The 26,068-nt window shown below is 32.7% G+C and overlaps 1 protein-coding gene and 2 non-coding genes across 3 annotated transcripts; all 3 read left to right on the top strand.

Annotated features, from left to right (window-relative positions):
- Positions 1–1,391: 1,391 nt before the first annotated feature.
- Positions 1,392–1,465, top strand: TRNAI-AAU. Its single transcript has one exon. It is a non-coding gene; the product is annotated as a tRNA-Ile (tRNA).
- A 12,595-nt stretch (positions 1,466–14,060) lies between these two features.
- On the top strand, positions 14,061–14,134 carry TRNAI-AAU. Its single transcript has one exon. It is a non-coding gene; the product is annotated as a tRNA-Ile (tRNA).
- Positions 14,135–21,099: 6,965 nt separating this feature from the next.
- On the top strand, positions 21,100–25,637 carry LOC109177225 (RNA-binding protein 8A-like). The gene is made up of 4 exons (XM_019326539.1): positions 21,100–21,470; positions 23,224–23,360; positions 23,952–24,097; positions 25,315–25,637. Exons 1-4 carry the CDS (start codon positions 21,212–21,214, stop codon positions 25,358–25,360), a joined length of 588 nt encoding a protein of 195 aa, XP_019182084.1. The 5' UTR covers positions 21,100–21,211; the 3' UTR covers positions 25,361–25,637.
- Positions 25,638–26,068: the final 431 nt, after the last annotated feature.

The raw sequence follows: 26,068 nt of genomic DNA, 5'->3' as shown, positions 1-26,068 counted from the left end.
GGGGAGTGTAACCATAATAAACTAATTGGTGTTCTATTTTATTCCCAATTTATTCTTATTCTCTAGACGTTGTAATGTTCTATTGTATTCTCTTCATCACTTTGGGTTATCTTTATTACTATGAGTTCTTGTTTTGTTTTGCCCTATCGCTCTTGATGAAGGCTTTTTGGCATATGTCCTAGAGTGTTGTATTTTCGTATTATCATGAGGCTATTTGTGTTTGGCTTTATTACCGAGGGTTGTGCATAGAACCTTGTCTTATGAAACCATGACACTATTAACATTTAGTAACGTTTAATCTTCATATGTAATTTTGAGTGAGGTGAAATGTATGTTGTAACCCACTTGTAACCCAAGTTTAGAACTTCCAAGTGTGCGTGAATTTGTTTATGAAAAAAGTTCATTTTTTCCAACCAACAAAGGATTTCAATTTTTTTCTTAAAGTTGTTTTCTAGACTTTTTTCAAATACAAAAACACATATAATTTCATTTATAACCATTATTACCATTACTTAAAAATTTCACTTATCTATTTACCAATATATCTACCCACCTACCTATGTATATACCTTTATTATTGTCTTCTCACTCTATCATCACCCTTATTTATTTATCTTCACATCACCACCATTGCTTATATCATTTACATATCCACTACTACGACATTATTTGGCAATCAGCGGTTAGTGGATTTGTTGGCCGGTAACGGATGTCAAATTGTGTTAGCGTATTTTACCACCAGATTATTTTAACAATTTACAAAAAGAATGTTTAGTAAAATTAGCTATTAACATGTAAAAAGACAAAGGCATGCATATTTTATGAAAACAATTCATTAACTATAAAAATTACGGAGTATTAATTATAAAATAATTGTTAACTATTAATAATATAATATTTTAAAGGGAAAATAATTGTTTTAGTTCCTCAATTGTTTTGCAGTTGTCAATTTAGTCCATAATTTTTAATTTGGTCAAATTGACTCTCTAATTGTTTTAAATTTCGTTAATTAAATTCACTAATCACTATTTTGGTAACTAACGACTGATTGATAAAATAGTGATTAAGGAAATTAATTGACGAAATTTAAAATAATTGGAGGGTCAATTCGATCAAATTAAAAATTATGGACGAATTGACAAATGCAAAACAATTGATGGATCAAAACATTGATTTTCTCTATTTTAAATAATAATTTCGTATTAATATTTATAGATTTATGAATATAATATAATTATTTTTTGATTAATATAATATAATAAATATTTTTTATTTAGCACACTAATAAATTAAGGAGGCATCAATGGCCTCCCCATTCAAATCACAGACAAGAGGCGCCTCCACCACTGTCTATCTCAATAAATAAATAAAGTTTAAAATTTAAAATATATGGCCTATTAGCTCAGTTGGTTAGAGTGTTGTGCTAATAACGCGAAGGTTGCAGGTTCGAGACCTGCATGGGCCAGTTTTCCAATTTTTTTCCCTTTCATGAAGACATGTACGTGAAACATTCGCCCGATTAGTGTAACATGCACTTGTTTATTGATATTCGATAATTATATTAAACTAATAATTTATTCAAATTAAAGAGAACACACTCTTTCACTGTATGTAATTGTGTACATATTGAAATTAATATTTTTTGTATAATGAGAACTTAATTAAGAAGGCATTTTGTTCAAACATTAGAATAAAAATAATAATTGAAATTAAATACTTAGTAATGGTAATAAGTTTAAATAGAAGAAGTCGTTTTGTTTGCTAGTAAATAAGAATTGAAATTAAAATAAATAAATATGGAGTAATTAATTAAAATAAAAATAAATACGGAGTAAATATATAATACATATACATGTCTGTGTATTATAGTTCCATGTTTAATGCATGGACAATGTCGTTTTTATTTTATTTTTCTTATTTTTTATTCGAGTTAATTCCTCTTTTTGTCCTAGAGTTATATAATTCATCTTTTTGTCCTAGATTTATATGTGACAATTCACTTTTATTTATATTTATTTATTTATTAGAACATCTTCTTTTGGTCCTAGTATTATTGTGACATGAACAATTTTGGTCTATAAAAAAAATTGTTGAAATTTTATTAAATACAAGGGCATTTCGCTCTTCAATTATGATTTTTTTTCAAAAAAATAAACATAAAAATAATAATAATAACGGGTCTACGCACTTTGTATTAAAAAGATCAAAATGACATTCTATTTAACAAAATTTCAACGATTTTGTTGATAGAGGATCAAAATTGGTCACGTCACAATAATACTAGGACCAAAAGGGGATGTTCTGATAAAAAAGGACTAAAAGTTGAGTACTACCTATAAATCTAGGATCACAAATGGAATTAACTCTTTTTTATTCCATTATTCAAAAGTAGGGGAAGAGAATTGAAGGGTAATGAATTTTATAATTACTAATGGATTTAATAGTAGAATAGCAAAAGTAAACCAACAAACATGGTAATGCATAGCAAATTTGTTAATAAAGTACTGAAGTCCCCAACGAAACGCCAACTAATTCTATTCAACCATGACTCCATACATTGAGACTGATTAAGATATTATGAGCATCCATTGAAGAGTCCATTCATGTTCATTATTTTTAAAAAGGATTATATCCTAATCATGAGAGTACTTACCATTTTTGGCAAAATTAAGAACAATAAAAACTCAACACTATTGTAGAAATAATGAACCGAGCTTCAATAGTCTATAGCTAGAAACAATGAGTTTAGAGCCCAGTCATTGAAGTCTTCAAAAGAAAGTTTAAAGAAAAGAATAGAAAATTGAAAAGTGTAAGAGCTAGTGGAATTGAAAAGTGTAAAAACTCATCACTATTGTAGAAACTAGTAGTTGCACCCGTGCGATGCACGACCAAGTCTTGGGTTTGAAGGAGTCAAAGATAGCCTTGGTATCAAAACCTTTGTACCTGCGTTATTGCCAGCTATGATTTTCCCCTCAATAACATGATTTCCCAATTGTGTTACTATTAACCTTGTACCATTGCACAACCCCATCGAGTGATCTATATTTCTCAACAGCATAACTGGAGTTCCAATTTTCAGCGTTAAAGAGTGGTTTGGTACACCTGAGCACCTCAAGCTATTTAAAAATTCTGTTGTGTGTACCTGAGATTGCATATCAAAGTTTGCCTTAGCCTTGGAAACAGAATCACAACTCAAATATGTCCTTGATGCAGCTTGATTAATATCATTCATGTATTCATTGACTTCGTCAACAACATCTAATGTTGGAGCTAATATAGCTCTATTCTCTAATTGTCTTTCATCCAAATTGCCATAACGGTATTGAGGGAATGTGCTTTCAACAATTTGTTTGATAGGATCAACCTCATTTTCTAATACAATTGAAGAAGGCATTATTATATTGCAATCAACATCGTTGTCTTCACCAAGATTACCATCACCTAAATCCGCAATCCACTTGGCAAAACTATCTAACTTCTCAACATCGTCTTCATTAGTAACACCACGCAATCTTAAATTCTTTGTTAGACGAAGAACTTCACAATTATTCCATAATTAAGATGAATTAATGCTGGCTTGTATTATATCTTGTCTAGTACCTTTCGAAATAACGGGTAGAATTTATCTAAAGTCTCCACCCAACACCACTGTTTTCCCTCCCATTGAAGTCTTCAAAAGAAAGTTTAAAGAAAAGAATAGAAAATTGAAAAGTGTAAGAGCTAGTGGAATGGAAAACTTATTATACTCTAATAATAATAATAAGGATAAAGATTATTATATATCCATATTTTCCAAGTTAATCTTCCTCAAAAAGTGTCCAGGTTCATGCATTCAAAAATGCACTAATTACATAACTATCAAGTTTCCTGCACAATATCAATATAATAAAAAAAAAATCAGGATCATAATATTCACTACCTATATTTTCTAAACTTTTTTAATCAAATGACTAGTTTGCAATTCAACCTCTAAATCTCTAACTTAAAAATTTTGAAATTTTATATAGTTTTCATCCTTACTGTAATAGATATACATAGCAATCTCTAGGAAAGTGATCAATTAATGTGACACATAATTTTTTATTCCCTAAGCATAATGTACTATGAAAATCACACAAATCGCTATGTATTAATTCAAGCAATATAATGTAAATTACTAAATTAGTAAATTCTATAGTCACACTTGAAATAGAATTTCTATCAATTTTATTCAACATGCAAGTTTAACACTTATAATCATTAATATTAACATAAAGAATTAATCCTCCCTTGTACATGTTATATAATCTTGGGAAAATGATCAAATAGTTACTTAAACTTTACTAAAAAGTCAATTAGACCATTAAACATTTAAAAATTGTAATTAAACTCAATAATATGTTATTTTTGTGCATTGAAGTCCAAAAATCGATTAGTAACCTTCAATAACACGACACTAGCTAGGATTCCGGCACCCTCTGACGCTATTCCGACTACATTTCAGTGACAAACATTGGCGACCGGCAACTGTGAAATGTATTCTAATTCAAAAATCATGTGTCTGTAATTAATATATTATGTACCTTTAATTTATTTACAAGTACATAAACAATTAGTTGCAGTCTGCAGGAACATAATATATTAATAAATACACAATTTTTAAAATCATGATCCACAATGTAAGATGAATTTGTTTAATGGTATAACAATTGATTTCATATATGAACCGGCCTTGGCTAAGGTAGTCGGCAAATTATGCCCTGAAAACGTGTTCACCGAGAATGGTGAACACAAGTCCAAACGACGTCGTTTTTAGGTAAATAAAAAATAAAAAAATCGTGGATGTGGAGTTAACGACGCGCGTTTGATCAAATTATGAATTTTCTGTTATGAGATTATGAATGTAATGAAAATTCATAATCTCATAACAGAAAATTCATAATCTCATAAAAGTAAAATATTTATTAAATTATGAATTTTTTGTTATGAGATTATGAATGTAGTGTAAATTCATAATCTCATAACGGAAAATTCATAATCTCATAACAGAAAGTTCATAATCTCATGGTTCCAAAGTGAATGTGTAGCCATGGTTCCAAAGTGAATGTGCAGGCATAGATTCATAATTTATGAATGTTTGTGATTTCGGACGGAAATATGTAGGCATGGTTCCAAAGTGAATGTGCAAGCATGAATTCATAATTTATGAATGTTCGAAATCATTGCTCACCTCAAATTAAAGTGAAATCGCAGAATATAAAAATGAAGAAGAAAAGTCACGCAATTAATTTTTAAAAAAAAAAAGAAGAAGAAGATAACGGTGTACTAACACCGTTGGAACTGTGTTCACCATGAATGGTGAACACGGTTCCATGGCATAACGATTGAAGGTAGTGAGGTAACCAGGACCTTCTAAAGTTGGAAAGCGGATCGGGCTCATCACTCATGTCAGCGACCCGAGCCCGAATTTCCATGATTTTATTCCACGTTTCAGTTAACGCGTCGCTGGTTTAGCAGCTCACGCGTCACTATCTCATTGGCCCAGTTCTTCTATAAAGTCTTTGTTCCTTCCCATCGCGTCCCGCTTATTTCACGTACACGCACCTTCTCTCTCCCTCTCTCTCTCTCTAAACTTCAGTTCTGTACATTACGCTTCGTATTTCTACATATTCCTAATTCCTGGATAGCATACCAGCCGGAAACGACAGCGTTGTGCATTTGATGTACGTCGCGGCGGTCTCTAATTCGCTTGGTGCAGGTCGGGAACTGCCGGATCGGATTGCATGTACGTCGCCGGCCATCTGCAAATCTAGCTAGCTCCTGCCTTGCATCAACTGAATCGGAGACCGCGGTGATTCCAACCACCTCCGTCGTGGATCTACCGGATTTCTACCACTTGCTTCTCCGTAGGTTTGGATTTGCTTAGTTTTCTGCGTTTTTATTTATTCATTTGCTATAAACGTGCTTGGATTTCTGTAGATCTACGTGTTTGAAATCGCAGACTGATAATCGCATCTCTAGATCTATTTTTTTTTTTTTTTGCAATGTTAAGTGGAAATCTGAGTAATAATTATCTAGAAGAAATTTATTGAGAAATTATTAATTAATGAAATTAAAGTTAAAAGGAAATAAAACAGCGGTTAATTTAATGTTCCTCGATCCTCCTGAAGAGAAAGGTTGATGTTTATGTGAGAAATCACATCAACTGCTACCCCATCCCATTTAAGATATCACCTGATTATGCCAGCTGTACATAAACCTTTCTCCTTCATAAATGGCTGATTATTATTCTTTTAATTATAAATGATTTAATTGAATTGCCTTTTCTCTGATTTTGATTTTAGTTTTTAGTTTTTTCTTGATGTATATTGTTCGATTTAAGCTGCAAATGGAATTACAAGAGGTAAAGGAAATAACACAGCGGTTAAATTAATGTTCTTCGTAAAATAGCTTATTATTCTTTTCATCATACGATTCAGGGAGTGTTTCGAAACTGGAGAATGTGTCGTTTTTCAATTTTTTTTTTTTTGTTTGGTTGCATTATGGAAACTGTTTGGTTATTTTTTTAAAAATGAATAGAATTGTATAATTAAATATTTTAATTATTTTATTTAAAATATAAAAATATTTATAATAATATTAAAATAATGTTATTTATTAAAAATTTTAAAAATAGTACTGGTTTCCACTGGAAATTAGAGCACGCCGAAAACCAGAGCACTGTTCTGATTTTTGGTAGAAATCATACTAAGGTTGTGCTTGTCGATGTAGAAAATTATACAAAGGTTGTGCTCGATGTAGCTTAATATTGTAAAAACCGCATCTAGGCATTAGGCGGTGGTTGGTCTCTAGATATTCGGCGGACTCGTCGTTCTAGGTGATCGGTTACCTAAGCGCCGAGTAGGTCACCGTGGACTAGGCGGGAGTTTAAATATTTTATTTCAAAAAAAATTAAAATTTTGAAATTGGCGCCTAGTGATTTTTTGAACTTTGATGTAGCGGTAGTATGTTAAAAATCAATTTGCCAAATTTTTGCAGAAGTTACTTTCCAGAAAAAACATTGTTTTTCCTTTTTGACTGAAAAATGATTTCCGTTGATTTTATTTTCTTGGGTGCAATTGCTAAGGGGTGTGATTTTCTTCTTAAGGTGCATGATTTGTGTGCTTAAGGTGCGTCAACTTAAAACTTGTGCGTGATTTTCCTTCATGTGTGTTGGTTTTCTTCTTACAGTGCGTGATTTGTGTACTTAAGGTGCGTCATTTTAATATTTAAGGTGTCAATTTAATATTTAAGGTACATCAACCGCACAACTACACGAGAAGCCATCTCCGCACCTTAACACTTCTATATATATATATATATATATATATATATATATATATATATATATGTCAAATGCGAAGGAATGCTCAATTAAAAAAAAAGTTCAAATATAGGTCATTGATTTATTCTAGATGAACGATATAGATTGATTTTTTTTTTTTTTTTTTTTTTTTTAAAGCGGTGGCATTATGGTTATTTTTTTATATATAAATTTAGTTGCTGCTTCTTTTTTTTTTTTTTTTTCTTTAGGTGCATTATTTTCTTCTTCGAATGCATATTGTTTCTTTTTTGATTGCATAATTTCTCTTCATAAGATGTATAATTATGGATATTACATCTTAAAGATGGGCACATAAATGTACAATATAAATGAATTTACCCAATTAAGATGTAGATAAATGAATTTATATAAAATACTTATTGTACATTCATTAACAATATTAGAACTAATATAAATTTATAATTCATTTCATCTTTTAGACTCAACTTGCTTAGATGACAAAATTAACATCAACATTCACAACAAAAATACTTGGTATATTGAATGTAGCCACTATTTAATTAAGGGAAAATGACACTTTTTCCCCCCTGTGTTATATGCTTATAGCACTTTTTCCCCTTGTGTTATTCATGCATTCACATTTGCCCCCTCAATTATTATAGAAGTGGCGGTTTTTCCCCCTGATAATATTAAATGGACATTTCTACCCTTAAAATAAATATTTTATTTATTTCTCTTCTTCAACAAATTATCCCTTATATGTAGGGATGACCACAGTTCGGTTCGAACTGAACCAAACACTATAGCAATCAAATTAAAAAATTCGGTTATGATTCATAACATAACCCAATATTTGGGTTTCCGTTTATTAAAATCGTAAACTGGAAAAAAATGGATCCTGAACCGTGAACCGGAGGTTCAAATCGGAACAACTACTAGCAATAGCTTAAATTATAATTATAATATTTGCAAATAGTGTATGTTTCTTTCCGCATTTATATTGACTTTCACATATAAGTATATATAATCGCGATTTGAGTTTTATTTTGAACCGTCGGTTCACGATTTTGGATCCAATTTGAACGGTTGGTTCAAACTTTCTTTTAAAATTTTATTTTTTTATTTTTAAAATATTCTAAATTCAACACTTAATGTATTTTATTTTTTCAAATCGTGGTTATAATTTGTTGGAGAAGAAAAATAAATGAAATATTTATTTTAAGGGTAAATATGTCCATTTAATATATCAGGGGGGAAAAACTGCCACTTAAATAATTTAGGGAAAAAAAGTGTTATAAGTATATAACAAAGGGGGGAAAAGTGCCATTTTCCCTTTAATTAAAAAAAGTTATGGACAAAGTTGAAAATAATTTAACTCGAAGGTTAACATCAATTCAAAAATAAAAAAACACACACACATACACACACCATAAGTACTACACTCCTTCCTATAAATTCTAAAAATATGAACTTGAAAATGCACATGTGTAAAATAGATAAAACTCGACACGTTGCAGCATCAATATTCGAACTACATGCAAAGTTATTGTTGTTACTATCAAGTAACAAGTTATGAAAATAGAACAAGAGATAGTACTCATGAACTTTATATAAATATATATATAATAAATATTAATCTTTTAGTCAATACTTCCACATGAAACATGTAAAGGAACAAACTACCATTGCAAAATATCAATAGACGCTTACAAAATCAAGAGTTCATAGTACAACTAAGAACCCATTCATATACACAATAAGAAAAATTCACAGCTTGCTACACCACAATCTCATTGCATGACGTTGTCATCTATATATGCTATTAACAATAACCCAATTGCAAATAACACACTACAAACAAAAAGGAATTAAAGAGGACAAATAGTACAGTGAAGATGAAGACAATGACAATGTTACTCAAAACTCAAAAGAAAATTAAAAATACTTGGAAAATTCAAATTCATAAAAAATAGTATTTATTTAGAATATCGTTTTTAGATTCAATTTTACAAAACTAGTCCTATGTTAATTTGACTGTTTGTTGACGGTCAAAAGTAGGGATAAAAATGTAATTTTACAATGTTTGTCTTTCCTCCCCATTTTACCATTTATCGTCGATCGGCTTCTAGAGTTCACAGCTGGTCAAGTAATTCTACAAGGGCTACGCTTCTCTATAGTGGAAGTGCTCTTTCCCGTTCCACGATTTCTTTCTCAATCTCCCCATATTCATCAAAGCAAAAGGATTGCTCCGTTACAGTGGTTGCTCTCGGTGCTGCCTCAAGCTTCTCCGATCACGCGATCCGCTGTGTTCCCCTTACAATTTCGCGATTGGAATGTGCATTTATCTGTGACTTCGGGTGTATTATACACATTAACATGCCGCGCAAGAGTACAGTGGATGCTTTCATTATGTGCAGTAGTGGAGCATGAATTGATTTTTTTTTTTTTTTTTTTTTTTTTGCTTTTGTGATGAGATTTTTAAAATTTATCATTTTCTCTTTGTTTGGATGAAAGTAGTGTTGTATGAATTCAATTGAACTTCAGAAATTTTGCATGAAGTCCCTTCGAATTTGACTAGCAGAAACTATCCTCATTTACACTCACAGTGACACCCGCTATCAACAACGGAAGTCGAATTCATAGCAATTCATAGCACTTAGACCACATCATCAGCAGTTGAGGACTTATTTGGGTAAGAAGGATAGTCGAGGACCAAATTAGTAATTACGACATAATCTAGGGACTATTTTGGTTATTAACTCTAAAATGAATGAATCAACAATGGTTATTTTAAAATTTCTTTATTTTCTAGATTTGTCAAATTGATTGCAGTATTGTTGTAGACTCGACATCTTTTTCATGTATAAGTGTGTTACGATGTTCTATTGCCCTACATTGACATTTTTAATAATGAGTTTTAAATGTAGTTATGTAAGATAATGATATAATTAATTAATATTTACATATTATTATCAACATAAAAGCATAACAGTCCTTTAGGTGTTTTGCTCGGGATTTATTTGATCAACCATTATTGTGCGAATAAGTTATTGTAGATAAAGAAATTCTTAATTTAAGGAATAAGATTAGATAAAGTTGTAAAAATTTGAACATTTTAAATATGATGGAGTCTAAAGATATTGCGAGGTAATTTCCCGCTTTAATTTGTTGGGTTATTTGAATATTATCTTTGTCAGCAAATCTTCCTAAGTAGTTAATATATAATTGGTTTCAAACTATTTTTTATGATATTAATAAAATACTTGGTAATAAATATATAACATTATTTTGTATTATAACTTTGATATTTAATTACAAAATAGTGTAAAAAGAAGATAATAGACAATGTAATGAATATGAATGGATGAATTTGAATGTAAAGAATCTTTGCATTGGAGAAAATAAAAGACAATGTAACTAATGAAATTATTTCTCTTATTTAATTTATTGATTTATTGATAATGAATAATTTCTTTAAAATAAAGACATTGTAGACACATAATTATAAATTAAAAAAAAATGCATATGTATCATTTTTTGTTATAGCTACTAATTTATTTAATTTAACAAGAGTAAAATAGGTTGAGGAATTTAATTATGCCAACTTTGATTGGGATGAGGTTTGAACTTAAAACCTTTCTTATTGAAATCAATGAGTAAGTTAATAATTAATGATAAATTTGAAAATCTAAGGAAAAATCAAATCTGAATCATTTACTTCATTTAATAATTTGACCGACATTTTTTTCTACCCATTATAGACCTAAGTTTATTGACTCTTATTAGAATGGTAGATAGATGAAATTTAATATTCATATCCTAAATAGATCATTCCTAGAACTATTGTTCTCATCTGTATCAGTAGACCAAACGATCAATGGTTACAAATCCTACAAGAAGAAAAGAAAAGAAAAAAAAAAACCACCAATCCTCCCCCCGGTGGCCGTCGACACCACTTATCGAACCACATCCTCGATAAATACCTTACAAACAGCCTTATCACTTTATCTCCATTAAACTTATTTCTTCAAACTATCTATTTGGGAAGATTCAACTTGTTCCCTTTCATCGCGGTCAAAATTTCAGTGAATACGTTAATGACATATTACCGTGTACGGCTTCATTTATTAAAGCTCCAGATAAGTGCTCCGTTGTAGCTGATCTTGCAGTCGAAACTTTAGTCTGTCAAGATTCTTTTATTTTGTCCATACTCATCTCGTCTCTATCCAATGTAGTTTTGTATGTGTTGTAATAGGACATACCATGCCTTGAGCCCTATGGCAGACTATTGAAGTCGCCTTTGGGTCTTCTTATCATGGCACGATATCCGAGTTTTTATAGTAGACTGCAGTCTTTGTGCCAAGAGGATTTGACTACGATTGATTATCTTGGCGAAGCCAAGGTTTTACTTGACTTATTGCAGAAGTCGTCTGACCAAATAGTTTGGATGAACAAAATCTCTATCTATTCAAAGGTCTCGACTTTGAGTAATGATCTCTTCTTGACCACTAAAGAACTTGTGACAGTTGATCAAACTCAATGCTATCATTTTGTTCGTGACAAAGTAGTATCAAAAGAACTACAAGTAAACTACATATCCATAAAAAGACCAACCGACAGACATCTTCACCAAGCCACTAATCACATCAAGGTTAAATGATCTAAGGGACAAACTCAATGTTCTCTCTAGAGAACCTTAAGGTTGAGGGGTGTATTTGGACTCTGCATTCTAAGAATACTAGAACTATCTTCTCCCTGGCCTGTATTATTGATAATATATCATTTATCATTCATATTTTAACTAGAACTATTATACTATTTGTATCCTTATAAATATATATTTTTCTATACTTTAAATACAATGAAAGATCATTCTCAAAATTATTGTTCTCATCATTTTATATTTTTATAGCTTTTAATGATTAAACAAATTTAAAGATTTATACTGTTTCAAAGTATTTTATTTTAACAAAATAGTTTAAGTTTTCATCAATTACATTAGACATTTAATAATTTATATTATTAAATAATTATTTAATTATTTAATTTGTACCTACATATATAATAAATTGGTTCATTTTCTTAAAACTCAAAGAAAACAACACAAATGGTTTAGTGTTAGAAAGAGAACGCGCGCACACACATTTTATATATATATATATATATATATATATATATATATATATATATATATATATATATATATATATATCCTAATCAAATGAGAACTACTTCTCAAGTGAGAACTTGTGGACAAATTCAAAGAATTGATATGCAAAATTTGATGAATGGAAATCAAGTAAAAATACAAGCGATATCATTTTCATAAATATTAAAATATGGAATAAAGTACAAATAAGCCACTTAACTATTTGGGAAAAAGCAATTAAGCCATCGAACTCAAATAACCCCCAAATAAGCCATTGAACACGGAAAAAAAGAGCAATTAACATTTTTAACAGGTTAACTCTAGGTTTTTACTGACTGGATTGTCAAATGTTTATTTTATTTACGTTTTTTTATTATTATAATCCATCTACATAGTAATATATTTTAAAGTAATTATAATCAAAGTAGTTTTGTCTTGTCTAGATCTAATTTATTTATTTATTATTATTTTTTTAAACAAAAGATCTAGTGAAAAAATAATAATAAATAAAAAAAAATCAAATTTCGACAAGATAAAACTATTTTGATTATAATTATTATCCAAGTGGATAATATTAATAAAAAATAATAAACGTAAATAAAATAAACATTTGGCAATCCAATCAGCAAAAACTTGGAGTTAACCTATAAAAAATGTTAATTGCTCTTTTTTTTTTTTAGGGTTCAATGGCTTATTTGCTCTTTTTTTCCGGGTTCAATGGCTTATTTGATGGTTATTTGAGTTCGATGGCTTAATTGCTGTTTTCCAAATAGTTCAGTGGCTTATTTGTACTTTATCCCTTAAAATATTTTAAAATAAACAGTACCATTTTCATAAATATTACAAAATTTTAATTATTTTTAACTGTTAAAGAGCTGTTCCCCTTTGAATTTGAGACAAGGGAGGCAGCAATGGCCTCCCTTGTCAAATCACAGATAAGGGGCGCCTCACCCCTCTTCGAAGACAAAGGGGATGGTCATGCATGACTGCCCCTCTTTGAATTTGAAACAAGTGTGGTGATTATAGCCGCCTTTTCAAATTTCAGTCAATCATGGTTTTGGATGGAAATAACCACAAGTATCTCTGTGTAGTATTATTTAATTTATATCAAATCATCGCAATATCATAATAATAGCACATGTAGAAATTCATTCAACGCTAAATCTACCATAACTTGCTTAACATGTAAGATAAGGGCTTAATAGTACTTTTTTGGACAGTTTACGAGGTTTTGATGGAGTTTTTTTTTTTTTAGAAGGCTCAATTGCACTATTTAGTCAAGTTAAGGGCTTATTTGAACTTTTTAAAAAATATATATATATTTATGTATTTTTAGACTTTTTTTGTGTTGTTTTTATTTTTATTTGTGTAAATTAAAAAATATATTTTTGTATTGTAGTTGTCACTGTTGTCTGTTGCCACAATTTCTCCTAATTTTTCAAAATTCAAGTAATAAACCTTGTTTACCGATGAAAATTTATTAAATTAATTATTTTAAATGATCAATTCTATGCATTATGTCTTGCCGCCGGTGCCTATAGGACGATCATTATGCTCAAGTGATAAACTATTTGAATAAATAAAAGAATTTTAAAATTTAATAAATGTGGCCTATTAGCTCAGTTAGTTAGAGCGTCGTGCTAATAACGCAAAGGTCGCAGGTTCGAGACCTGCATGGGCTAGTTTTATCAGTTTTTTCCTTAATTCCCCTGTCATGAAGACATGTATCTGTAACATGCACTTGTTCATTGGTATTCGATAATTATATTAAACTAATACTCCGTAATTTATTCAAATTATTAAAGAGAACCTACTCTTTCATTGTATGTAACTTGAAGTGTAAATATTAATTTTAAAATTAATATTTTTATATAAAGAAAGCTTAATTAAGAGGTCCTTTTGCTTAATTCCCCTGTCATGAAGACATGTACCTGTAACATGCACTTGTTCATTGGTATTCGATAATTATATTAAACTAATACTCTGTAATTTATTCAAATTATTAAAGAGAACCTACTCTTTCATTGTATGTAACTTGAAGTGTAAATGTTAATTTTAAAATTAATATTTTTATATAAAGAAAGCTTAATTAAGAGGTCCTTTTGCTTAAATATTAAAATTAAAATGATAATTGAATTCAAATATTTGATAATGGTGGATGGATACCTAATATGGGTACCCGGTTGGTACCAGTCAAGCATGACACTCGGACTCGACAGTCAGCACTTTGGACGTGACCAATCAACTACTTAATCACCCCTCCCTAACTCCCAAATAACTACCCCTTTATTACCCATTAGTTACCCAAATTATTGCCCATAAAAACCCATTAAGTACCCATAAAATCCCATTATTGTAGAGAACCTACACTACTAAGCTAAAGTAAAGAACAAGAAGGGAGGCCCCATTTTCTCTCTAGAAAAAGATATATACAAATGTACAAAAATACTGACAAAGTAGTAAAGTTTTGGCTTGATACCGCGCAAAAAGGCACGTAGTTATTACCTTTCGATTTTTACGTTAAAATTACTGTGTTAATTCTTATTTCGATTTATTTTTTACATTCTATTTTCATTCGATCGGCTATGTTGGCTCGCCGAGTGATTACCCCGAATCACGAAACCAACAATTGTAATGAATTTAAATAGAAAAAGTCTTTTTGTTTGTTAGTAAATAAGAATTGGAATCTAAATAATTAATTAATTAATTAAAATTAAAATTAATACAGAGTAAATATATAATACATATATGTATACATATACATGTCTATGTGTATTAAAGTTCCATGTCTAATGAATGGATAATGTCAAATTGTAATTTATGTCCCTTCATAATATGTCAATTATCAATGTCACCCTTGAATTTTTAGTGGTGTAAAAGTTACCCCTCAATTTTTAAAACGGTACATATATTGCCTCTCCCGTACGGTACAGGGCCCAAGATGGACAATGTCAAATTGTAATTTATGCCCCTTAATTTTCAAAAAAATGGATACAAAAGCACAAGATTATTACACAAAATCAAACTACATATATGTTTAGATTAACTGGTTAAGAAAAGATTAAGCATCATATCAAATTTGAGGTATATTAAATATTTAAAGATGGATGGAGATAATTGAAGCATAAAACATCTAAAAATTCTTAGTATCCACATTGCAAGATATAAATCATCAAGAGTCAAGACATCAAATAAGTAAAGAACACCAACAAAAATATAGAATAGGTCGAGCAAATAGGTCACACAAAATAAACCAAATAGGTCTCATGAAATAGAACGAACAAGTCAAACAAAGTACCAATCATCAAGTTATTGTTCATCGTTCGTTGTTTGCCTAAGTTGTGCTAGAAGAGACAATGATGAGGGAGTGTCAGTGGTTATTGACGTGAGTGGCTAAGGAGTCATGAGTGAGCACTACTCACACAATCTCATGAGAGGAAGTGTGTTGGGTGCTCGCTTCCTCGTCACACTATCTTTACTCTTTAGATGGTAGGAATTTAAGGTTTTGACTTTGACGGTTAAAGCTATATATATATATATATATATATATATATATATATATATATATATATGTGTGTGTGTGTGTGTGTGTGTGTGTGTGTGTGTGTGTGTGTGTGTGTGTGTGTGTGTGTGTGTGTGTGTTGGGGGGGGGGGGGGAGGGGCTCCATGAGTCACGAACTAAAAATATTTAAGCTCGAATTCTGATGTTACTTAACAAGTCAGCTCAAATTCGAAGTTGACCGAACTTGAGTTAAGTTGAAACCGTATGACTTGCGAGCGATAGGAGTGTGCATCGGTCGGATATGGACGGATCGAATTTCTCATCCGTCCATCCGACCGGATTTCGTTTTTTTCTTTTTCCCCGATCCTTAGTTTTTTAAGGACATATCCTATCGGAGTTCGGTTATCCAAAGTCGGATGTCGAATTGTAATCGGATATTATTAAAGTAATATAAAATAATTGTTAATAAAATTTTTTGAAGAAAAAAGTTACTAAAAAGTTAAAAACTTAGCCAAAAGACAACTTTACAAAACAATAGCAAGTAATAAAGCTATTCAGCTACTTGACTACTAAGTAAACAAAATAAAACTAAGTAACTTAGTAACATACAACCATAGCAAAACATACAAGTTTCAACCTTACAACTTACAAATTAATAATTACAGATTTTCAATGATAGCAAATAGTAATTATAGAAAAATACAAGTTTAACTCAAAATTCCAAGTTGAACTGTAAGTTTCAGGCTTTCAGCAATCAGCAGTAGGTAGTTAAGTACTTAAGTCAGCACTCAGCAACAATCCACCAGTTCTACACTTCTACACTCAACAGTTAACACTAATCTATTCTTCTTCCTGATAATATAAAAACTTAAAACAATATTAGTCATTAGACATGTAACAAAGTAAACTGTAAAAAGGAAACAACTAAGTAAAAACTAACAATATTAGGCAATAGGCATTAGCTAGGCTCAGAATGCATTTTTCCATATCAAGTAAGAATGTGAGCAAATTGCTCAGAATGTGTTATATTAGCACATTAGCAACATACTAACTCCATTCCATTTATTCAGACAAAGGTGGAAGCTTCATCACAGGCAGCCAATAAAACAAATGCATTAAAACTGAACAAAGAGCAAGGAAGAGTTATATCAGAATTCCATATTGGCAGAATTGCAGAAATGGCCAAATGGGACATCACTCACATCAGTTGAGCTCAACTCATCTAAGACCAACAACATTTCAATAATGGAAAGTTGCTAAGCCACTTAGAGGCTAACATCACTTGCAGTACAAAAGGCCAAAAGCAAACAACAAATTAACAGAATAATAGAATGGCATAAAGAAATGAAAACAGTGTAAACAAATATTAAATAAATTACATAGATTGTTGGCAACATTGTGGTATAGTAGATGAAGCTCCAGTGGGAAGCTCTGCAAAACAGAATAAGAAATTAATAATAAGAATTTAAAGATTTACCTTTCTCTAATCTTTTAACCTCATCCAGGTTCTCCTCAATTGTGATTGATTGAATTGGTGCCATAAATCAATCTTGTGTACACAGCAGGGCTTCCACTATTCTAGGAGTCGAGGAACTCCTACATGTATCAAGCATCCTTAGCTTCCACTTGTACTAAATGCACTCTTAAAGGCAACTGTGGAAATAGGAACTGCAAGCACATCTCTAGACATTTTGGAGAGAATTAAAAATCTCTCAATATGGCTCTTCCACCACTTTAAAACATTAAAAAAAATAGATTCATCGTCCTCCACAAGATTTTCACTCAAGTACACTTGCATCTCAGTCTGCTTACTACTTCCACCACCACTCTCTAATCTTTTTTTTTTTAGTTGACTCTTCAACTTTGATTAAGGCCTACCAACTGTTCAACTAGTAGCCTCAGGCTGGACTGATTGAGTAGAGGATTCACTGTGGGTAGAACTGACAGAGTATTTAGCTGCATAGTCATTATACAAATTAGTCATTGCAGATTGGACCTTGGCAAAATAATCTTTGCCTTTCACTTCTCTATATAGCTGGACAAACTGATGAGACATGTACTCCTCCTTATCTCTGGGGGGTCTAGAATATTGGCAAAAAAAAAAAAAATGACAAAGTTCATTTTTTCTGGATCCCCCAATATTTCTCAAACTTGTTTCTCATTTGTGTCCCCATTGCCTAAAACAGAAAAAAAAAATACAAGTTAGTGAAGTTGCAAAGAATAACAAATTCAAGCACACAAGCTAAACAAAATAACAGATTTAAACAGAATACTTGTGTTTACCTTTTCAGTCCCAACATCACCTTTAACCATTTTTCAAGCATGCAACTGAGATCAGAGATCTCAGAGAAGAATGTGTTGGATGTGACATAAAGAGAACTAGAGATTCTCACTGTCATCTCATAAAAAATTTTCAAAAGCTTCACTAAGCTTTCCACATAATACCAATCCAAGAAGGAAGGAACAGTCCGCAAGTTAGCAGAATAAGAGGGGTCATTTTGCTCATATGCATCAAACACTCTTTGATATTGAAGTGCAGTGTTGAGCATAATGTAGGTGTTGTTCCACCTTGTAGGGACATCAAGCCGTAAAGCTGATTTAACTTCCACACCAATGAGATCAGCAAGCTCTATAAACTTTTTCGGCCTAGCAGGTGAGTTCCTAACTCATCTCACTACATTCCTCACCCTTTTAACTGTCTCATCTGCAAACTTCAATCCATCATGGACCACTAAATTCAGGATATCGACTATGCACCTCATGTGCATGTACTGAACCTTAACAGAAGAAGAACCCCAAGATAACACTTTACTCTTAAAAAAACCCCAAAGTTGTTTCATTAGAAGAAGCATTATCCACTGTTACAGTGAACACATTTTTAATTTCCCACTCTAATAAACTACTCTCTAGGGCTTTTGCAATGTACTCCCCCTATGAGAAGAAACTAGGAGAAAGGAAATAATTTTTTTCTGAAGCTTCCACTAGTCATCTATAAAATGTGCAGTAATGCGTATATAATTGATTCTCTGGACAGAAATCCATGTATTAGTGGTTAGACTGACCCTTTGAGTGCCCACCCTAAAAAACTTCTTAAGGTTTAGCCTCTCATCTAGGAAAATTTGGTAGATGTCTCTAGAAATGGTCCACCTAGAAGGGATATGAAACCTAGGACAAGCAACAAGAATAAACCTCTTGAACCCCTAGCCCTCTACAAATCTAAAAGGGAGTTCATCTATGATTATCATCTCACACAAGGCCCTCCTAATGGCATCTTGATTAAAGACCCATGTCCCCATATCCTTTGAATGACGATTTTTAAGACATCCCAACGTATGATTTATCAAAGATGATGTGCCATTTTTTAATTAGATTCACAAACAAATTGTTTTGCACAGTAAAAACATTTGCCTTTAATCACTTTCCCTTCAGAATCTAGGATCTTTTCAAAGTGATCCCAGACTTTGGATTTAGACTCAATTTCCTTCTTCTTCTTAGCAGTAAGAACAATAGAAGTGACCATAGGCTGCTGAGCATTTGTCTCAATGCCTAGTGTTTGTACTCCTTGTTCATCTACTATTGAGGATGGAAGAAGTCCAGTTTCACTAATGTTTTGATTGCTCTCCATCTATAAGGATGAACAACTGGGCATCGACATAACAGTAAAATGCTTCCACACATAGTGATAACACATTCCATAATCAGGATTCATGATTCATGAATTCATCATTTTGTAAAAATGCCACAAATTATGGCTTACTAGTTAACAATTTAGCAGTCAACCATCAACCGGCAACAACTAACATACATACTCAGTACTGACATACATATAACACATTTCATTCCATAATCAGGATTCATGAATTCATCATATTATGGAAATAGGCCTACACATTGGGGCTCAACACCTCAACAGTCAACCATCAACAGGGACAATAGGCAACAACTAACATAAACATACTTAGTAATGACAACAGCTCAACATAAAAAATCAATAAATCATCATTCATTAGGGCTCAACAGTCAACATACATAAACTTACAAGTTACAAACATATATTAGTACTCAATTGGCTTCCACCACCACCATACATTTAGAAATTACAAACTTAAGGGTCCTTTAACCCATAAACTTACAAACATATATCAGAATTTCCACAAATTCATCACGTATATGGAAAGCCCCAAAACTTAGGTCTCTCTTACAAATTAGGTTCATGCAACATCATAGAACTGGAACAAGCTGAACAGACAAACATGCAATACGAAAATAAAAAGAAAAAAAAGATTCAGATATACATTTTACTTGTTTTCTCAAAGTTTCCCTCTGAGATCTAGGGCTTTAAAGCGTCAAACTTCCACCGGCGACTAGCGTCTTTGGCTCTTTGCGAGGCTTCCACCAAAGTCCAGACGGACCAGTGTACCAGACCAGTCGACCAGAGACAACAACAGGTCAACATCGTCGATTCCTGTCGAAGGAGAGTTCGGGATGGACGAGTTTTGCACAGAGACGATGAGAGAAATCAAGAACTCACACGTCTCAGTCTCTCAGACTTCAGAGAATCAGAGGAATGAGAGATTGAGAGGAATCAGAGGAATGAGAGATTGAGAGGAATCAGAAGAATGGAGAAGTGCGAACTGAAAGTGTCAAGTGTGAGAGAAGGCGAGAAGTAAAGAAGTTCTCAGGTCTCAGAGAGTGGAGACTGGAGAACACGGAAGGAGAGGAGCCGAGGAGTGGAAAGACTGAGAGTGAGATGTAGGAGTATGCGCAACTAGAAAACCCTAGGGCTAAGGATATATTTATAGTAGGTCTAAACTTAGGATTTTTGGTAGGAATTATCCTAACCCTACCAGAAATTATTAAATAGCCAAATAAGCTCGAGGCGATTCGGACCATATCCGACGGGTTCGGATATCCTTACCGTTTGACACCCCGAAGTTCATGTCAGACGGGTTCATCGGGTGGGACGGATTTTGTACCGCGCTAGCGAGCGACTTAACTCATTTGTGCCCCTACTTTGTAATAAGGACCATGATATAATTTGCTATGACCTATTATATACGATTCAACAAGAAATAAATACAGAGTAGATTTTATTACCACAAAACTCCCAAATAAAAATTACCCGACCCAAATCAATGGAGAAATACACAATTCTAAAACCCTATTTCTCAGTTTCAGCAACAAAACCCCATCCCTACAATTCATTCTTAAGAAACACATAGAGAAGGGAAAGGGTGAAAACACGACGCAGCAGCAAATGGCGAACGCAGAGGCTGAGGCGGTGGACTTCGAGCCGGAGGATGACGATCTGATGGACGAGGATGTGGACACGCCATCGTCCCCTAGGGCTCCGATTCCCAGGATCAAGTCGCTTGTTACCGGCGGCTCCTCCTCTGCTCCCAGAAAGACCAAAGGCCGTGGATTTCGCGAAGACGCTGCTGACGCCGACCGGAATGCTCGGATGTCTGCGCGCTTTGACTCTCTCGATTCCGACGGCGGCCCTGGTCCCGAACGATGTCAGTTCCTCTCTCTCTCTCACACTTTATATTTATATATGCATGTGTGTGTAAACGCATCACATGTCTCCAACTGCACCCCCATGGACTTGCATTACCGATTTCCACCCATTTCCGTAATTGCTTGAGTGAGATTATTATTTATGCGTTTTGTGACTTGATCTGTTCTATTGTTAAAGTTACTCTTTCAGATTAATAATTATATTTTTATTACAAAATGGAAAACAAGACTGCTAATTGTTCGGATGTTGTATACATCTGCTTTCAGCTGAATATGTTGGGCAAGGGGAGTATGGAAATTTGAGTTTCTTGCATGCACTTGTTTGCAATGCATATTAGGGTGCTGTGAAGTAGCATATAGTAGTGATTATAAGTACACAGAGTGGTACTGCTAAAAGCTGCTTCTGGTAATGCTTTGTTTGGTAGTCTAAAGAAAGGAGAATGTCAGTTGAATGGAAGAGTGAAGTGATATATGATGATTTTTTTTTTGCTGTTGGTTTGGAGCCTTAGATAGGATTATGTGCGTTGCAGTCTTGTAACTTCAAACCAATCACCACATTTTTAGGATGAGGGTAAGTATCAGCCATGTTGTCTGACATATGACTGTATTTTTGGTTAGACTATGAGGTGTCCTAAGTAGGCCCTAACTATAAGAGACACCTTTAAGCCCGTACCATACTCAACTAATCCCTGTTCGCACCAGGCTGCCCCAATTAAGGGGTGAAGTGCTGACATATGACTGTATTTAAACCTACTTAAGAAGTCTTTGTGTTGACCTACAAGGAAAGTGAAGTCATAGTGATGTAGCCCCTAGCGTAGGATGAAGCATTTAATTTTGACGATGCCTATATGCTTCACTCCGTTGAGTACTTTAGATTCTCTAAGTTCCATGTGTTTTTGAAGTTTAGAACAACTTATTTTGAAGTTTGGTTGAAATTAGTTCCCTAGGTAGTGAATATTGATTCTTTTTTACTTGTTGCACATATAAGGCCTATTTGCTAGCTTTTGTACTATCTCAGTCATTGTCCCTGTATTAAAATGGATCCATATGCAGTTTCTCCAAGTTAGAATACAACCCTTCGTCCCTTCCTGGATATTTAGTCTCCCAGATTGCCCTTCAGGTAAATTTTGAGGTATCATTTGCATAAATGGTTCTATAGAAACAAGCTAACATAAACTTTGCACTTTTGATCTCCTAATCAAGTCATCCTTTTCGTCATTCATTGTCACCAATTTATAGAATTCTAATACTGTGCTTTAACTCGTTTTCCAAATCATTGAAATTTTTCTAAACATGCTCATGCGTCAATTGACTCCATCTTGATATAGAAAATATAACACCATCTGAAATTGTGGAGAACTGGAGATCCATCTGTGCATGATGGTTGGAGTGCCAAACCCACTTCCATGCTATTATTGCTATGATTACAAACCAAGTTGTTTGAATCTCTATATTTGATCATTCCAAATGATGGCTAGCTAAGAAGTAGACCTCCCTTCCTTCTCCCCCTCCCACCAACTAGGAAAGATTTGATAGCCTTTATTCTGTGTTTCAATCTGAATTTCAATTGTTAATGTTATGTAACCTGTCTGTATGTACGCACATGAAATTATAATATTGACACATAAAATGCATAGTTGTGCTCATGAGTTGCCAAATTTGTAACGCAGGTCTGGACAGTTTTAAGAAGTTTGAGTCCAAAGATTCATTAAAAGATCTCGGAAAAGTCTAATGTTACTAAATTTTGTGCAGCAATTGAAGGATGGATTGTATTGGTTACTGGGGTTCATGAAGAGGCACAAGAAGATGATCTGCATAATGCATTTGGTGAATTTGGGGAGATTAGAAATTTACATCTGAATCTGGATCGTCGTACTGGATTTGTCAAGGTAAGTGAACAATAGTCCATTAACTTTGGGTGGTATTTTGATAAAAATGCCCTCCAAAGTTATGGTTTTGAATGGCCATTTACTGATCAGGGATTGAAATGGCTTGGTCAGGCAGAAATTAGGGACGCATATTGCAAAAACCTGCAATTGGAGGATGATTTGGCTATTTAACAATAAATCATTATTGAGGGATTAAAAACGCCTCCTCCCTTCTATAGAAACTTAAGTTTGAATGTCATTAATGAAACAATATATGTTATTATGAATACAAACTAAGATTTGGTGTGTTAGATTCCAAGCGACCTATTTTCAGACCCCCATCAACACATTTTGATCTACTCTTAATTTCAGCATACCCAACTTAACCTTTACTTTGAAGTGACTGCCAAATGGGTTGAATGATGTGCAGATTATCAAAACTTTTACACAACTTGCTCCCTATCTTATGTCACCTAGTTTCTGTAAATGACCAAGGATCAAGGTTTTTTGAATTACTAATATAGTGGCTATTTGTTTTTGTTTTGGACATTCATTGAGAGTCATTGTAGCTACTATTCCTTCATCACATATCTTACAAATGTTTTACTGTAGGGCTATGCACTGATTGAATATGAGAATATTGAAGAAGCACAGAAAGCTATAGCTGAGATGGAAGGAACTCAGCTCCTCACTCAAACCATTAATGTTGATTGGGCATTTAGCAAGGGTCCATTCAGGAGGAGGAATATTAGGCGAAGGTATGATATGATTTTTTCCCCTTTTTAGGTCAATTGGAATGTGATCATCTGTGATATACTGATATTGATATCTCTTGGCAATGCTGCTGTGCACAAATTGTAACCAGTCCAATGTGTTTTATAAAGCAGCAACTTCTCAGCTTTATAAGACCATTGTCATTTGTTGATTATTGCAATCTCTTGCATGATCATCCTCCTGCCCTTCAAGGCTTCAACCAAATTGTAGATATTCTTTGGGCCACCTCTTTTATCCATTTTCTTATGCCTTATCATTTTATTATTACCAGTAGTTATATCCCATGCTTTGTTTGTTGGGTAGTTTGAATGAAAAAAATTAGAAGTCTGATAGCAAGGAACATGGAGTTAGTTTTCGAAATGAAAATTAACAAAGTAGTGGATGCTTAGCATGTAAAGGTATTATCACAGTAGTTATAAACCCTGTTGGGAATGCCATACTAGTTGAAATTCTCCTTGACTGATAAAGCACACAAAAAATGGGTTGACTGAATAGATATGTAGTGCTGTGTGTTTAAGATATGCATAAAATTAGAGTTGTACCATTATATAGGGTATTACTTGGCAGATACTGATTGGGAAGTTGTGTGGATGTAATTAGGAAAAGTTATATGGCTTTCTTAAGCTTGTCCTTAGTTGTAACCTGTAAGAAACAAATCATCTCAAGGCATGAGATAATGCATGTCTATATTTTAAATCAAATGAATTGATTTGCAATTTGCATGTCTCTATGTTTTAATTATTTGGTTTGGAGTTTCTGAAATGACATTCCAACTCTGCTTCCATAGATCAAAAGTTCACTAGACTTGGTTATAAGCTGTGCCGTACAAGAAGTTATAATCTACTCCGAGAAGTTATAAAGCTGTGCCATACAATGTTTTTACAATGGTTCCTGGAGTAGATAAGAGGCAAATTGTCTCTTTCTGAGAAGCCATAATCTAATGAAAAGCTTATTATGGAGAGAGACAGACCTTTAATTGAAATTTTTAAATTCCAAAATTACGATTGTTCATTCTAAATAATTACAAAGAATTTTATTCCAACAATTTCTTTTTCTAAGCTCTCTTTGGAATAGCCTCTTCATCTACTTTGGCCAGATAATTACACTCAATTTAATCCGTTATTGCCCCTGTTAGAGAGGCTTAGGGACTTAGGGGCTTTGATTTCCTCAAATATAATATACACTTTCCTCATCTCTGCAGATCCCCTCGAAGTCATCGTTCTAGAAGCCCGAGAAGGAGATACTAGATTTGTCGTGTGTGCATTGTTTCATGGAAGTGTGACTCGGTAGAGACATGAGGTTTGCTAGGATGCTGGTATTTCGTTGTCATTATCTTTCTGTATGATTATTACACTACTGTGTTCTTTTCCCTTCTCTCTTGCATCTTTTTCTTTTGCTTCTACTGATTAGAATTGAGCAATGGTGAGAGGGTTGCTGTTAATTTTGGGTTTCATCTGCCATTTTAAATCCGTTTCTTGGCAGGAAAGTGAATTTTTTGAAATGCATGGTAATCTTCCATAGGTACATTAGTCTATGTATGTTGTATTACCTGTTTGGTAATCGTAGAATAGATGGCAGCATAAAGGGACTGCTGGAATTTTAAAATGCTCACAAATACTTTTGGCTAAATTGTTTCTCAAACGGAGACCATGCCTAAAACCATCTACTGGACTAGAAAGGTATATTTTTAGTTTCACCATTTTTATCAATCATTATTGCATGGACTCCACACAATTGTATAAACCATAAATAAAAGGTACATTTTTAATATACCAAGGGTACATTATTTATGTACGTAAGGTATATTTTTTGAAAGTACATTTTTTAAACATTTTTAATATATTAAGGGTATAATGTGCTTTCTGTACAAAACTAATGTACTTTTAATTAATATAATAAAAATGTACTTGATATTCATGGTCCATACAATAATTTGCCAATTTTTATGCTTACTT

Source organism: Ipomoea nil, unplaced genomic scaffold, assembly GCF_001879475.1.
Source record: "Ipomoea nil cultivar Tokyo-kokei standard unplaced genomic scaffold, Asagao_1.1 scaffold0804, whole genome shotgun sequence".
In the NCBI taxonomy this organism is placed as follows: domain Eukaryota; kingdom Viridiplantae; phylum Streptophyta; class Magnoliopsida; order Solanales; family Convolvulaceae; genus Ipomoea; species Ipomoea nil.
This window is presented reverse-complemented; position numbering and strand designations above follow the sequence as displayed.

What these genes read in the sequence shown, in the direction of transcription:
- LOC109177225 (XM_019326539.1), top strand. Translation starts at nt 21,212, where the DNA reads ATGGCGAACGCAGAGGCTGAGGCGGTGGACTTCGAGCCGGAGGATGAC. An exon ending in CGGCCCTGGTCCCGAACGAT is followed by an intron (nt 21,471 to 23,223) that starts GTCAGTTCCTCT and finishes AATTTTGTGCAG; the next exon opens with CAATTGAAGGATGGATTGTA. An exon ending in GTCGTACTGGATTTGTCAAG is followed by an intron (nt 23,361 to 23,951) that starts GTAAGTGAACAA and finishes GTTTTACTGTAG; the next exon opens with GGCTATGCACTGATTGAATA.